Here is a 16273-nt window from a genome sequence, read left to right as displayed (position 1 = left end):
GAACTGAAATCCCTGGTGCTGCATCTCACAGCTGCTTTTGACACCATTTAATTATTCAAAATAATCAGCTGCACATCTCTGAACTTGAGCTGACTCTAATTAGGTCCACACTTCGCACTGTCAGACTATTTGTACCAACCAACTGTGTGTTGTTACTGTATCTTAATCCTCTGCCCGTGTATTGGGTATCCACAGAAGGAATGTGTTGTGTCGCCACACAAAATGGCTACCAATAGAAGCGTATACTTGAAACAGACAATTTAAAAAATTCAAGAATTTAAAAATTTAAGTGATTATGTTAATCATATTTATGTTTGACTGATATGTCGTATTTTTGCCCTTCTCATTTATAGCTCAACTGAAGTTTTCCTTTTTTTTTTCTTTTAATTTGTAGTCAAAATTTAGGATGAATTTAATTTTTTTTCAAATGAGTGGCACCTGTTAAAGGGGCATGGCCAACTCATAGTGGGTGTGGTCAGTGATAAGATATATCATACATTGGTTGTAAATGGACTGACCATTCGAGCACTCGGGCACTGCCCGAGGGCCGGGGTCGGTAGGGGGCCCCATGAGATGTCTCTGGTACCTTTTATAGGCTTTTTTGGGTGTGCTTTGAGTGTGAGCAAGGACATGGGCCCAGGGTCAGACTGACCATTTGGAAACTCAGGCACTGCCCGAGGGCCCGGGGTCAGTAGGGGGCCCCATGAGATGCCCCTGGTACCTTTTTCATAGCCTTTTTTGAGTTTGGGCAAGGACACAGGGGCCCCATGATCCCCTATTGCCCAGGGGCCCATTGAGTTGTCAGTCCACCCCTGCAGGGGCCCCATGATCCCCTATTGCCCGGGGGCCCCATGAGTTGTCAGTCCACCCCTACCCCCCCCCCTTGTAGTACTTCTCTGAGTTTGGAGCCTGGGTAACATATCCTCTTACACTGGTGGTCAGTAGGAAGCATCAGCAATTACATTGGTAGTCAGGGAATCCCACATTATAGCGCTTCTATTATACTGATCCCCATTAGGGCTCATGTACACAGGACATTTGGAAAACTCTTCTAGTAAAAAAAAAAATCCAAATTAGTTTATAACCAAAAAATATAATTTTTAAACTTTTTTTTTTACATTTTTATTTTATTTTTTTTATATTATTATTATTTTTTTTTTTTTACATACTGTCACCCTAGCAGTACAGTGTCACCATGGTACTACTTGTGGGGGGTGATGAAGATTTTTTTTTTTACACTGATTGCTTTTACACCCATACAGGATGTAAAAGCAATCATTTCTCTTTATCTGTCTGCATTCTTGCAGTCATTGAGAAGTACTGAGTGAGCTGTGATTGGTCACAGCTTGTCACATGGTACAAGGCTGTTGTGAATAGCCTTGTACCATGTGACCTCTGTGATCATTCACAGATTTCACACGTAGCAAGCAATGATGTCACAAGTGACATCTTGCTTACTACTTTGCATGTGATCACTGATTGGCCCGTCCGACGATCGGTGTTTCACTGTGTCCGGAGGACACAGCGGGCACCGGATCACAGTGCTGCGCGCTCCCGGGGAGCGCACACAAGCAGGGTGCGGGGAGGCCGTTTATAAACGGCCACCCGACCCTGCACTTCCACCGTCCGGCCGTTTACATAGAACGGACGGTCCGGAAGTGGTTAAGGGCTCATCCACACTCATCCACACTTGCTTTGGTCACTGAAGAGTGGTCTGAATTTGGATCTCTTTTCAGAGAGCATTTGACAGGCTGTGAGGAGGCTTGTATAGCGTTCTCACCTCCTGCTGTGATCCCTTGAACCCCGCACTAGGACACCACGACTATGTACATTACAGGTGCCTGTAGAGTGGCCTTATTCATAGGAGTTGCACTTGGTGGGTGCTGTGCCCAATAAAAGTGGTGGGATATAATTCCAGAGGCACAGCAATGAGGGAGCAAATGGTGAAGGGGAAGGGGGGGTATAAAAATGTTCCTCAACCTCAGGATTTGAACTACCCCCTACAGCTAGTGTGAATGACTTATCTCAGCTTGAGCTATTGAGCTTTGTGTTTAACCCCTGGTTCACATATCCGCGTTCCTGCGTTCATTTGAATGGACTCCCGTGTCCCAGGACACGCAGGGAAGAAGTCCCTGCACTTCATCTGAAAACGCAGCTCGCACGGGAACCTCGGTTCCAAGTGTAGTTGCGATTTCCAGTGCGGGCAGCATGCTATTAGAATTAATGGTACCCGCCCGCGGGACCGCATACCTCTGTGTGGGTGGTGCGGCTGCACAGATTTTTGTGGGGATCCGCAGCGGCACCACCCGCACATATGTGAACCTAGCTTAAATGTATGCAATGCTCACTTTTTCTTTCTCCTGCCCCCCCCAGCCACTTACCTGTCCCTCGGTCCCGCGGTGTGCCCCCCACAGTCCATTTCACCAGCCGTCTTGAATTCCAGGAGGCCGGCATCTTCAGTGTGGGCACCCGGCTGTGATAACTTGCAGCTTCACATCCGGGTGCCCACTGCGCATGCACGAGTAGCGCTGCACTTCATAAATGGTCCTGTAGTCTTCTGGGACCTGTCATGTGTCCCAAAAGACTACAGGGAGGGAGGACACCTTCCGTTTCCAATCGCCTAGGCGATCGGACCGGATGTGGGTGCGGGTACCTGTCAAATTTGGGTACCCTCTCCCCCCCTGCCCCTCAAAGGTGCCAATCCTTAATGGAGAGCGGATCAGCAGTTCTTATGGCGGAACTTCCCCTTTTGGGTGGAGCTCTGCTTTAATATTTATTTCAGGTACTTATATAGTGCTGTCAATTTACGCAGCACTTTACATATACATTGCACATTCACAGGGTCCCTAACCCTCAATGGGTGTACAATCTAAGGTCCCTAACTTACATTCATACATACACATACTAGGGCCAATTTAGACAGGAGCCAATTCACCTACCAGCATGTCTTTGGAGTGTGGGAGGAAACCAGAGTACCCAGAGGAAACCCACGCAGGCACATGGAGAACATGCAAACTCCAGGCAGGTGGTGCCGTGGATGGGATTCGAACCAACGACCCTAGTACTGCCAGGCGGAAGTGCTGACCATTTAGCCACTGTGCTGCCCCTATATACAGTATTTTATGTCTATCCTATGATTTCAAGAGCTATTTAAAAAAATGAAAGATATGTTTACATTTTTTTTAGACTTTTACCATAATAAAATAGGTAGAAAGATGTGTACAAATCCACTACACATTCTCTTCAATGTGGCGGTATTTTCTTCCGTAGAGCGCACGGATCTACTGCTGGGACCGTTTTTCCACGGATTTGAAAAATTCATAACCAAAGGCGTAGTGGATTTTATGTATGTGCAGGGGCGGACTGACAACTCATGGGGCCCCCGGGCAATAGGGGATCATGGGGCCCCTGTGTCCTTGCCCAAACTCAAAAAAGCCTATGAAAAAGGTACCAGGGGCATCTCATGGGGCCCCCTACTGACCCCGGGCCCTCGGGCAGTGCCCAAGTTTCCAAATGGTCAGTCCGCCCCTGTGTATGTGCATATCAAACCTACACATGTGTATATATTGGTTTGATGCACGCAGTAACATGTGCTGCGTGTAATTGATGGGAAGCCTTTGTTGCGTGTTGCTGTATGCAGACACATCTGCTGTTTGCATAATATATATGACACGCTCCCTCTGGCTCCTGCAGCAGCTGCGCGCTGATAATTATTTCCTTTATCAGTTTGATTCCATATTCCACTTTACAAGTTGAAAGCATTAAATTGGACCTCCATAACCTCCAGACTTCAGAAAATTAAGTCATAATTAATGTTTCAATACCAGCTTTCCCTTTTCTTGTTTTTAACTGCGCACATTGAAAACAATGGCAGAGCTTACAAGGGAAGGGCAGGGGGCAGCGTGGTGTCACCCGCAACAACCAATCAGCCGCCATCTTTATTTTTTTGTTGTTCTGAAGTCATAAAAGGTGAAATATGATCGGATCGGAGGTAATTGCACGGTATTCATTCAGACTTGTTTACTCCTAATTAAAGGAAAGAATTGTTTATTTTCAGGAAGAACATACTTTAACAAGACAGGTTTATCCTTAAAATCAGTTTGATCTTTCACATTTTTAATTATTTTTTATTTTGTTTATTGTGCTAAAACTGTAAACTCTTTAATGAGTTTTCATTTCATTTGCTTAACCGCTGTGTGTTGTTATAGACGGTTGCCTTTTTCTGAAATAAAATACTCCTCAACCTTTTTTTTTTCATCCATCACTGAATCTTAGTGCTGCTGATCCCCTGCATCATCTTTGCAGCCACTTCATATCTACAAGTATTCCTGTTATGGCTGCACAGCATTTCTTGGAGCCGGTTTCCATGAAGATGATAATAGTGGGCCATGGCTTTTCAAGTGTGTTGAAATGGCCACTTGTAGCCTTCATCAGAATCTTGTTGACGGTGTCAATGTAGCAGCATGAGTGGGGCACAGAGACAGACCTTGTAACAGGAAGTGCCTGAACAGGGAGCTTTATGGCAGGATGGCCAGGGTGTCATTGTAATTAAAGCTGCAGTTTGAAAGGACAGCGATGCCTTTAGTATAAATTGTCCTTGGTGAAGGTTCACACTATTGAGATGCGGAAAACCGCATGTGATTCGAAAAGGAATCGCACCACATTCCTGTTCAAACCACATGCGATTCTTTGCAGCGCGATTCAGTATGTATGGCTCAGACTGAACTGCATTCCTGTTCAAACCACATGGGATTCTTTGCGATGCGATTCATAATGTATGTATGTCTTAATTTGGACCGCATTCCTGTTCAAATCACATGGGATTCTTTGCAGTGCGATTCAGTATGTATGGCTCAAATTGGACCATATTTCTTTTCAAATCAGATGGGATTCTTTGCAATGTGATTCAGTATGTATGGCTTAAAATTGGGCCGCTGCAGTTTGAAAGGACAGCGATATCTTTAGTATAAGTTGTCCTTTAGTGACGGTTCACACTATTGCGATGCAGAAAACCGCATGTGATTCAAAAAGGAATCACACCACATTCTTGTTCAAACCACATGCGATTCTTTGCAGTTTGATTCAGTATGTATGGCTCAAATTGGACCGCATTCCTGTTCAAATCACAGGCAGCACAGTGGCTAAATGGATTGAGGCACTTCCGCCTGGCAGTACTAGGGCCGTCGGTTCGAATCCCAGCCACGGCACCACCTGCCTGGAGTTTGCATGTTCTCCCTGTGCCTGTGTGGCTTTCCGCCGGGTACTCCGGTTTCCTCCCACACTCCAAAGACATGCTGGTAGGTTAATTGGATCCTGTCTAAATTGTCCCTAGTATGTGTATGTATGAATGTGAGTTAGGGACCTTAGATTGTACACCCCTTGAGGGTTAGGGACTGATGTGAATGTACAATATATATGTAAAGCGCTGTGTAAATTGATGGCGCTATATAAGTACATGGGATTCTTTGCAGTGTGATTCAGTATGTATGGCTCAAATAGGGCCGCATTCTTGTACAAATCACATGGGATTCTTTTGCAATGCGATTCAGTATGTATGGCTCAAATTGGACTGGATTTCTGTTCAAATCACATGGGATTCTTTGAGCCATACATACTGAATCGCACTCCAAAGAATCCCATGTGATTTGAACAGGAATCCAGTCCAATTTGAGCCGTACATACTGAATCGCACTGCAAAAAAAATTGCATGTGGTTTGAACAGGAATGCGGTCCTATTTGAGCCATACATACTGAATCTCACTGCAAATTGGACCACATTCCTGTTCAAATCACATGGGATTCTTTGCAATGCGATTCAATATGTATGGCTCAAATTGGACTGCATTCCTGTTCAAACCACATGGGATTGTTTGCAATGCGATTCATTTTGTATGGCTCAAATCACACTGCAAACGCACGTAAGGTGCAGTTACCTTTTTTTTTTTTTCCACACTGGAATTGGATCCTCATGGGTGTTCACACCCATGCGATCCGATGCAGCCAATCACACTTCATTTTGCAAACAGTTTTTGGGGTGTTAACTTAACATTGACACCCACAGATTTTGCATGAACGGAGTGCGATTGTGATGCGGTGCTGGAAACACACAGGGATCGCTGCAAATCCTGCACCACCTTAGTGTGAAACAGAACGCAAGACATGCCTCCTTCCAGTTAGTGAAGCCTACCTGAAGAAATGCTTATCTTCATCCTTGATCCAGTGATGTTCACTGTGCGGTCATGCTTGGAGCCGTACGGCCTGGATTTACAATGCGTTCCTGCAGGGTCCACTTCATCTTTCACACGTGCAACTCAACCCTATTCATTCCTACTGGGAGAGCTGCACTGTAGCTTACTAAAGCTGCAGCAGTCCTCTAACGCAGTGTTTTTCAACCTTTTTTGTGCAGAGGCACACTTTTTTCATGAAAAAAATCACGAGGCACACCACCATTAGAAAATGTTAAAAAAATTTACCTCTGTGCCTATATTGACTATATATAAAGTAATTCTCTTGAATAGGAATCAAACACAAAGAAATTATTTTATAATTACTTTATTATGAAATAAAGTATTTTATAATTGGACCCGGGGGCCGGACCAAGAGTAGATGAATGATGTGTATGTGTCATCCATAGTAAGTATAGTAATATTCCCCCATAGTAAGCATAGTAATTAATCCCCCATATAGTAATTCATCCCCCATAGTAATTCATCCCCCATATAGTAATTCATCCCCCATAGTAATTCATCCCCCATAGTAATTCATCCCCCATATAGTAATTCATCCCCCATAGTAATTCATCCCCCATATAGTAATTCATCCCCCATAGTAATTCATCCCCCATATAGTAATTCATCCCCCATAGTAATTCATCCCCCATAGTAATTCATCCCCCATATAGTAATTCATCCCCCATATAGTAATTCATCCCCCATAGTAATTCATCCCCCATATAGTAATTCATCCCCCATATAGTAATTCATCCCCCATAGTAATTCATCCCCCATGTTAATTCATCCCCCATATTAAGTCCCCAAGCCCCCCCTGTGTCAATTCACTTACCTTTGCTCCGCGCGTTCCTCTCGCCGTTCCGGTGTAGCATGAAAATCTGTCTCCTATGAGGATCTGTCCCCCTCGACGTATCTGCGCATGTGCCAGTTTAAGGCATTAGCAGCCGATCGGCGATCTCCGGCACATGCGCAGATACGTCGAGAGGGACAGATCATCCTGACAGTATCACGCTCCACGGGCCGGATTAAAAGGTCCGCCGGGCCGTAGTTTGCCCATTGCTGTTCTAATGATTGGTCTATTTGTGAGCCGAGGCCACATGTTACGGATGAAATTGCAATTTTTCCCACGGCACACCAGACAATATCTCACGGCACACTAGTGTGCCGCGGCACAGTGGTTGAAAAACGCTGCTCTAACGCGACAGTTGTCCTTTAAAGCGGCAGTTGTACTCTAAAGCTGCAGCAGTCCTCTAACGCGACAGTTGTCCTCTAAAGCGGCAGTTGTCTTCTAAAGCGGCAGTTGTCTTCTAAAGCGGCAGTTGTCTTCTAAAGCGGCAGTTGTCCTCTAAAGCGGCAGTTGTCTTCTAAAGTGGCAGTTGTCCTCTAAACCAGCAGCTGCACTCTCTATATTTCATACTGTGATGCCATCAGGCTTCATATACAGTAATAGTGTGCTGTTTTCAGATTTCTTTAGCTGCTAAGTGCTGCAGTAAGGATTGAAATACCTCGTGATGGCAGCACATTGGAGAGCCAGACCACTGCTGTCACACCCAAGCAGCAGTCCAGATCTACAGAAGTCCTAAGGCCGGCCATACATGGGTCGAAATTTGACCGATTTTTCATCCGAAAATCGGACCGAAGAATAATCGGCCGATTTTCACTGTTAGTGGGTCAATGGCACCGGCCGATTTTCATGGTTCCTCCCCTTTTCAGTGATCGGGCATGTTGGAAAAGTCGTGAAAAACGACCGATGTTCGACTCAATGATGGTCAAATCGTACGACCGTTTTTCCGAAAAGAATATGCGCATGAAAAAACAGGTTTCGCCTGTTATATGGGGTGAACTTTATGACTTGGTCGGCCGATTTTCGAAATCATTGATGGCACCATCGGATTACTGAGCGAACGACTTAAATTTTCGGATGAAAAATCGTTTGGAATTAGACCCATGTATGGCCTGCATAAAGTAGTGTGCATGAACACATGGGGTATCACTATTTAGCTTCTAGGAGCAGAATAAAATGCTATTAACAGCTTGTAGGAGCTTAAAAGATGCTAGTGTGCATGGAGCCTCAGCTAGTGATTTTTACAGGAGGGGGGGACCCGAACAGTATAAGCAGACTTTGCAGTAAATGTCGCAAACGAGCGCAAGGTAAAAAAGTAAATCAGAGCAGCTGGCATAAAAGGCGAACCTCTCAAACCTCTTAATCAATATAAAAAAAGCAATATGCAGCGCTAAGGTATAAAGTGCATGAAAACCAAATAGCCAACAAATATGAGACACTACAGAGCGCCAAATGACGCAATCAAATTGATAGAACGTCTCAATATGACGTGTAAAGTGCTCAAGGTGATGAAGTAAATTATAGAGTCCAAACAGCAAACACCTTATGGTGCAAATTCGTGATTCCTGTGATAATACAATGGATGTATATTGCACTAAGCAGCGCAATAAATTGCACTTTTGGGTAATTCAAACCACTCCTGTTAATCTGGATCTGGACAGCAGGACTCTGGGGGTCATCTGGATCTGGCAAACCTCAGCATGTCAGGCAACACTCAGCATACATCTCCAGGCTCCAGGGACATGACATCCATCCAGCGGGGGGGGGGGGGGGGCACTCACATAGGTGTAGTAAATACCAGAAACTTAACCTTGAGGGGGGGCTCATGAAAAACAAGCCAGAGAAAGTGTGTGACAACCAGCCATCCCCGCCGGATCCCTGACTTCCTGCTTCCTGGTTACAATGTAGCAGCTCAGCATGAATGGGATGGGATGCAGGGCTCCACTGGAACTCCAGCCTCGATCTCACTTCCCAGGGCGCTACCTTCCCACTGCTTGGCCGCCAGAGGGTGCGCCGGGCCAATGGAGGGGACCGGGAGGGGCCAGAATGGGGAAAGGAGGGGTTTGTGTCTTGTAACCCTTGTGTACATTCACATCAGTCACTAACCCTCAAGGGTTGTACAATCCAAGGTCCCTAACTCCCATTCATACACATACTAGGGCCAAGTTAGACAGGAGCCAATTAACCTACCAGCATGTCTTTGGAGTGTGGGAGGAAACCGGAGTACCCAGAGGAAATCCAGCCGGGCACAGGGAGAACATGCAAACTCCAGGCAGGTGGTGCCGTGGTTGGGATTGGAACCAACAACCCGAGTACTGCCAGACGGAAGTGCTAACCACTTAGCCACTGTGCTGCCGCTAGGCTTATATGAAAATCTAGTGATTGGGTTTACATCTGCTTTAGAAATAAAAAAAAATGTGCATTGTAGGGAAAAAGTAACATTATTCTTTTTTTGTCTCTTTGCTCTGTGTGTAGGAAGTCCAGCGGTGTACATCAGACATGAATATCACAGCGGAACACTCCAACCATCCTGACAACAAACACAAAAACAGATACATCAACATTGTAGCATGTAAGTAGTTTGTCCTTCTCAGTAGATTCCTTCAGGTGTGTGGAAAAACCCTTACACCCAGGTCACATTGGGTGCGATTTGGCATGCGATTTGTATGCCAGGCGACTTGCAAATCAAGTGTCAAGTCGCACCCTATTGTCTGCTTTTAGCGCGATCATATCGGTACGGTTCCGACTTGGTCGGAGCCACGCCGATTTCTCAAGTAGTGCATGCGCTACTTATGGTGCGATTTGTATAGACATCTGTGTCAGATGTCTTGCAAATCGCAACTGAAATTGGCAGATCACCCGATTTTGAAATCGGTTTTGATGTGACCGAGGGCTTATACCATTTGGTGGTGGATTGAGGCCTGGATATCCAATACGGAAATTCTTTTATTTAGCACAGCCTTTCTCAACTAGGGTTCCTCTAGAGGTTGCTCGGGGTTCCCTGAGCAATGAGCAATTTCTGCTTTTCAGGTAAGTTTCCACTAACACCATTGATCTTGTTAGCGATCTGTAAGGAGGGAATTCTTCCCAATGGCCATTAAACTAATAAAACATGAGGCTTAGATACAGCAATTTTTAGCAGGGGTTGCCTGAGACCAGAAAGTTATTTCAATGGTTCTTCCATGTTAAAAGGTTGAGAGGCTGGTTTAGCATAAGGGTGGGCTAGCCCAAAGATGGTACATCTGACAGCAGCCAGTCCCCATCATGGCCGGATCTAGGGAGATGTAGGGGTGGGCTATGCCCCCCCAGATTTTAGTTGTGCCCCCCCAAAGTCAACCCTGACCTGCCACTATACTGCCCTAACCTGCCACTATACTGCCGTAACCTGCCACTATACTGCCGTAACCTGCCACTATACTGCCGTAACCTGCCACTATACTGCCGTAACCTGCCACTATACTGCCCTAACCTGCCACTATACTGCCCTAACCTGCCACTATACTGCCCTAACCTGCCACTATACTCCCCCCAACCTGCCACTATGCTGCCCTAGCCTATACTACCCTAACCTGCCACTGTACTACCTTAACCTGCCACTGTACTACCTTAACCTGCCACTATACTACCTTAATCTGCCACTGTACTGCCCGAACTTGCCACTATACTGCCGTAACCTGCCACTATACTGCCGTAACCTGCCACTATACTGCCGTAACCTGCCACTATACTGCCGTAACCTGCCACTATACTGCCGTAACCTGCCACTATAGTGCCCTAACCTGCCACTATACTGCCCTAACCTGCCACTATACTCCCCTAACCTGCCACTATACTGCCCTAACCTGCCACTATACTGCCCTAACCTGCCACTATACTGCCCTAACCTGCCACTATACTCCCCCCAACCTGCCACTATACTCCCCCCAACCTGCCACTATGCTGCCCTAGCCTATACTACCCTAACCTGCCACTGTACTACCTTAACCTGCCACTATACTACCTTAATCTGCCACTGTACTGCCCGAACTTGCCACTATACTGCCCTAACTTGCCACTATACTGCCCTAACTTGCCACTATACTGCCCTAACTTGCCACTATAATGCCCTAACTTGCCACTACACTGCCCTAACTTGCCACTACACTGCCCTAACTTGCCACTACACTGCCCTAACTTGCCACTACACTGCCCTAACCTGCCACTATACTCCCCCCAAGCTGCTACTATGCTGCCCTAACCTATAATACCCTAACCTGCTACTATACTACCTTAACCTGCCACTATACTGCCCTAACTTGCCACTATACTGCCATAACTTGCCACTATACTCCCCCAACCTGCCACTGTACTACCCTAACCTGCCACTATGCTGCTCTAACCTATACTACCCCAACCTGCCACTATACTACCTTAACCTGTCACTATACTCCCCCCAACCTGCCACTATACTGCCATAACCTATACTACACTAACCTGCCACTATACTGCCCCAACCTGCCTCTATACTACCCTACCTGCTACTATGCTTCCTTAACCTGCCACTATACTGCCCTAACCTGCCACTATACTGCCCCAACCTGCCACTATACTGCCCCAACCTGCCACTATACTGCCCCAACCTGCCACTATACTGCCCCAACCTGCCATTATGCTGCCCTAACCTGCCGCTATGCTGTCCTAACCTGCTGCTATACTACCCCAACCTGCCGCTGTACTGCTGCCTGTGCCCAGGCTGTGTGCAGTACAGGGATTGTAGAAGGAGCTGTGCCCCTGTCCTCCGCCCTGCCCGCAGTGACCCCTGTCCTCCGCCCTGCCAGCAGTGACCCCTGTCCTCCGCCCTGCCAGCAGAGCAGTGACCCCTGTCCTCCGCCCTGCCAGCAGTGACCCCTGTCCTCCGCCCTGCCAGCAGTGACCCCTGTCCTCCGCCCTGCCAGCAGTGACCCCTGTCCTCCGCCCTGCCAGCAGTGACCCCTGTCCTCCGCCCTGCCAGCAGTGACCCCTGTCCTCCGCCCTGCCAGCAGTGACCCCTGTCCTCCGCCCTGCCCGCAGTGACCCCTGTCCTCCGCCCTGCCCGCAGTGACCCCTGTCCTCCGCCCTGCCCGCAGTGACCCCTGTCCTCCGCCCTGCCCGCAGTGACCCCTGTCCTCCGCCCTGCCCGCAGTGACCCCTGTCCTCCGCCCTGCCCGCAGTGACCCCTGTCCTCCGCCCTGCCCGCAGTGACCCCTGTCCTCCGCCCTGCCCGCAGTGACCCCTGTCCTCCGCCCTGCCCGCAGTGACCCCTGTCCTCCGCCCTGCCCGCAGTGACCCCTGTCCTCCGCCCTGCCCGCAGTGACCCCTGTCCTCCGCCCTGCCCGCAGTGACCCCTGTCCTCCGCCCTGCCCGCAGTGACCCCTGTCCTCCGCCCTGCCCGCAGTGACCCCTGTCCTCCGCCCTGCCCGCAGTGACCCCTGTCCTCCGCCCTGCCCGCAGTGACCCCTGTCCTCTGCCCTGCTAGCAGTGACCCCTGTCCTGCTCATCCTTAGCTCATCCTTTGCACCCCTGACATTTTTTTTTACTGCAACCCCACATCAGACAGGCTAGATCCAGCCCTGGTCCCCATTCTCCCCATACTATTGTATACATTGCTCCAGCAAACTTGACTCATTTTGATCGTGTACACAAATACAGGCTGCTTTGTTTTTTATGGTTCTTTTACTCCCATTTTGTTGCTGAGTCTTACTTTTTTTAATGGCAGTTGATGAGAAATCTCATGCTCTTCTAATTACTGCTAATTCCTGCTGCTGCAGTACACAATGACTGGCAAATTATTGCAGTCACTGCTCATTGGCATTCTGAAAGCCCTGCTCAGTCCAGCTACAAGTTATACAACATCCACATACTAAATGATTGTTATTGCTGCTTAGGTTTGCTCCTTAAAGCTGATCTCTGAGCACAAACACTTTCATTTAAATGATATTCGCCAGCAGCCAAAAAATATATAAATCTACTTAGTGTGCACCAAATGCATTTGCAAACCCGGATATTGCCTTGTGAAAGCATTGGTGACATCGTCACTGCCTGAGCTATGCGGAGGGGACCCTGCAGGCTCCACCTACTACAAGCTGCCTGCAGAAAACCACAGGAGAGGGCGTAGACAGAACCATCAGACGGTACAAGGAGAGAGAGCAGCAGTGACCAGTCTTTATTACAGGAAGCTCCTCTACGAAGGTCAAGTCTAACACTGGATTACTGCACAGATCTGGAAGAAATGTACAAAGCACACTGAGATTCAAGGAAGAATATACATGACTCTTGTATTTAGATGACATTTGTTTATCCCTTATCTCCCACTTGTCTTTTTAAAACCTACTACAAGCATTCATAAATACCAAGGACCCCCCCCCCCCCCCCAATTCCCAGCTATTATGGTATATAATACTAGAGGATGATGTGATATAGAAGAGCTCTTACCTTAATCCATAGTCCTCCAGTCTTCCTCCCTGTTGATTCTGGTTGTGTTGACTGTTCCCTGAGGCTGCTCTTCTGGTCAACCTCAGACTGGTCTTTTTGCCACCCCTTTCACTGACATCATCACAATACGGGTCATTACGGTGGCCAGCAACTTGTGATGGCGTGGGAGTAACGACCCCCTTTGTGGCACTGGAGTGCAGGGGAGAGGACAGCCAAATGCTGCATCACCATAAAGTAAGGTACATTAACCTCTTCATTACAACATCCATTAGACTAGCGATAAAGGCTTCAATTTCCCTTGTTCAGTTCCATAGGTTCAATGAGAAAAAACAGTAGATGCTCCCATCATCTCTAAATACCATAAATAGAGAAATCTTCTCCTGCCAGCCAGTGTCCATTTACCAAATGGGCAGAGTAGGCATTGGCCTATGGGCCTCACACTGTCTAAGGGCCCAACAACAGTGGATAAAAGTAATACTGATTTGATATTGAAAGAAAATTACAATGAGGATTTCTTAAATTGCTTACAAATGATAGAAAAATAATTCAACTCAAAGAAACAAAAAAGTTTACATTAAAGTGTTACTAAACCCCGGACCCTGCATTCACTATATCTGGTCTCCCGCAGTACACAGAACATGGAAATGCAATTATTTTAGTAAATATAAACGGCTAAATACCTTTTATCAACAGCAGTTAGAGCAGTCTGACTGTCCTATGAGGCTGCATAACCCCTGACCCTCTGTCTGGACAGCACTGATTGGCCATGTGCCGATCACATGCACCCTCCCAAAGAAGAAAAAAAAAACTCTCCAGCCAGACACACTAAACTGAGCATGTGCAAAGTGACTCCTAGAGCTCTGTACTATCAGCAGATGGTTTGGGGACAGTAGAAGAAGGGGATGATCAAAGAAGACAGGATCAAACAACCTTTTTACACAATGCGGAGGAATAACTCCATAGGTTCTACAGTGAGTATAACAAGCATGCTTTACTGCATGTACAGACTGATTTTATTGTTGTGGGTTAGGTAACACTTTAAAGACTCTATAGAGAAAACGTTGTATTAATTTAATGTACCCAATAACAACTTAAAGGTTATAAACCATAGACATCACATTACAGTTTGTCTCTTGAAACCTCATCTTCTTTCAGTTATCAGTTTGTAAAACGTTTCGGCACAACCTACTTAGGTGTAGAGGAGTGATGGTCATCTCCATCTAGCGGCCAACGTGCACACTACTTAGTTAAATGTTATCCCTCTACAGAGTGAGCATGAGGAACTTCCAGAAACCTGCGAGGGAGGCCCCAAGGTCTCAACTGCCTATGGGCCTCCACAGAGGTTTAATCCGGCACTGCTGCAGCTAACGTATCCAGACAGCTGCCGAAACCTGCGGCTGTCACAATACCCAAAGAGTGATTATATTTAATTAGACAGTCATTGTTCGGCCAAGAATTTTAAACCCAACTCCTTCCATTTTTAAGTTGACGTTTGTGGAGCCGAGAGGTGCCAACAGGGCCTCTCTTGTCTCAAATTTCAACCAATTAGGCAGCTATGGCTAGCATTAGTAAAACAAGCATTGCTTTAGCTGGGAAGGAAGGAAAGGGGGATGGGGGGTACATCGATATTTATTGTATGTATGGCCGGTGTTCTGCTTTAATGACTACATGACTTCCAGAAATGCTTAATTGTTACAAAGAATTAAAAAAATAAAAAGAAATTCGGCATGAGCTCCAGGCGCCAGTGCCAAATCTGTGGACACTTGTTCCCGACACTGTTCCACACACAGTATTAAATGTTAATTAGCTGCTGTTACACACTTCAGTTCCAATTTCTACTGACTGAATGTAAATGAAAAATGTCAAAACTTTCATTCTGTGCCGGACATGGAGAAAAGCCGTGTTTGATTGCAGCTCCTGCTGTGCACTGAACATCCCGCTACCGTTTAATGATGAGGGAGTAGATCATTCACTGGCCGCATGATTCTGAGACTTCCTGGAGGGCACTTTTTCTAGCTTAAAGGGTCAATCCACCTAAAAGTGATTTTCACTAATGAGTAGGTGCTGACAGATTGAATCGCCCACCAGACTGTTGCATCTTCTGGGGACGAAAGCTCTGCAGGTCTCAGGCCACCCATTTGTCACCGCTTTGAAGAAACTCGCACTTCTTGTTGGATTTTCATTCATTTTACACTATGGAAAGGGTGTTGTGGACTGTAGATCCTTCTGCAGCAGAAGGAGGGAGACGCCTGAGACTTAAGATTGCACACAAATCGTGTCCGTACATCACTAACATATCAGTTTTTTGTGGATTGACCCTTCAAACCAGACCTTTAATGAATTGTTAAAGTAGAACTACAGGGGGTATAAAAAAGAATCACCTCCATTTAAAATCACATTTTGTTGCTCTGCAACCTGAAATGAAGACATACACAGTTTTTGTTTTAGCCAGCTGTATTTACTTAGTGCAACTTATAAGTGAAAGATAGAACACCAACATGTCAGAAAAAAATGTAAAAAAATTCAAAAACAGAATCACTGAGTTGGAAAAAGGATCCCCCCCGTGTGTCAGTATTTTGTTGAACCACCTTCTGCTTTAGTTCCAACCTTTAGCCTGTTGGGATATATCTCTACTAACTTTATAATTCTAGACTCTGCAATATTTGCCCGCTCTTCTTTGCAGAACTGCTCAAGTTCATTTAAGTTTGATGATGACCATTTGTGGACTGCAGACTTCAAGTCATTCCAC

At 46.5% G+C, this 16273-nt stretch overlaps 1 protein-coding gene across 2 annotated transcripts in view; it reads left to right on the top strand.

The window, feature by feature from the left end:
• The window catches only part of PTPRG (protein tyrosine phosphatase receptor type G), a 715101-nt gene that overhangs the window by 643758 nt on the left and 55070 nt on the right, over positions 1-16273 (top strand). For both annotated transcript variants that reach the window (XM_089682035.1, XM_089682036.1), the window contains one exon: positions 9550-9646. In XM_089682035.1, coding sequence (XP_089538161.1) covers positions 9550-9646 — 97 coding nt within the window. The remainder of the gene's footprint in view (positions 1-9549; positions 9647-16273) is intronic.

This window comes from Staurois parvus, unplaced genomic scaffold, assembly GCF_062004578.1.
Source record: "Staurois parvus isolate SC_StPar_1 unplaced genomic scaffold, SC_StPar_1.0 ptg000283l, whole genome shotgun sequence".
Lineage (NCBI taxonomy): Eukaryota > Metazoa > Chordata > Amphibia > Anura > Ranidae > Staurois > Staurois parvus.
Note: the sequence above shows the minus strand (reverse complement) of the source record. Positions and strands in the feature narration are given on the sequence as shown.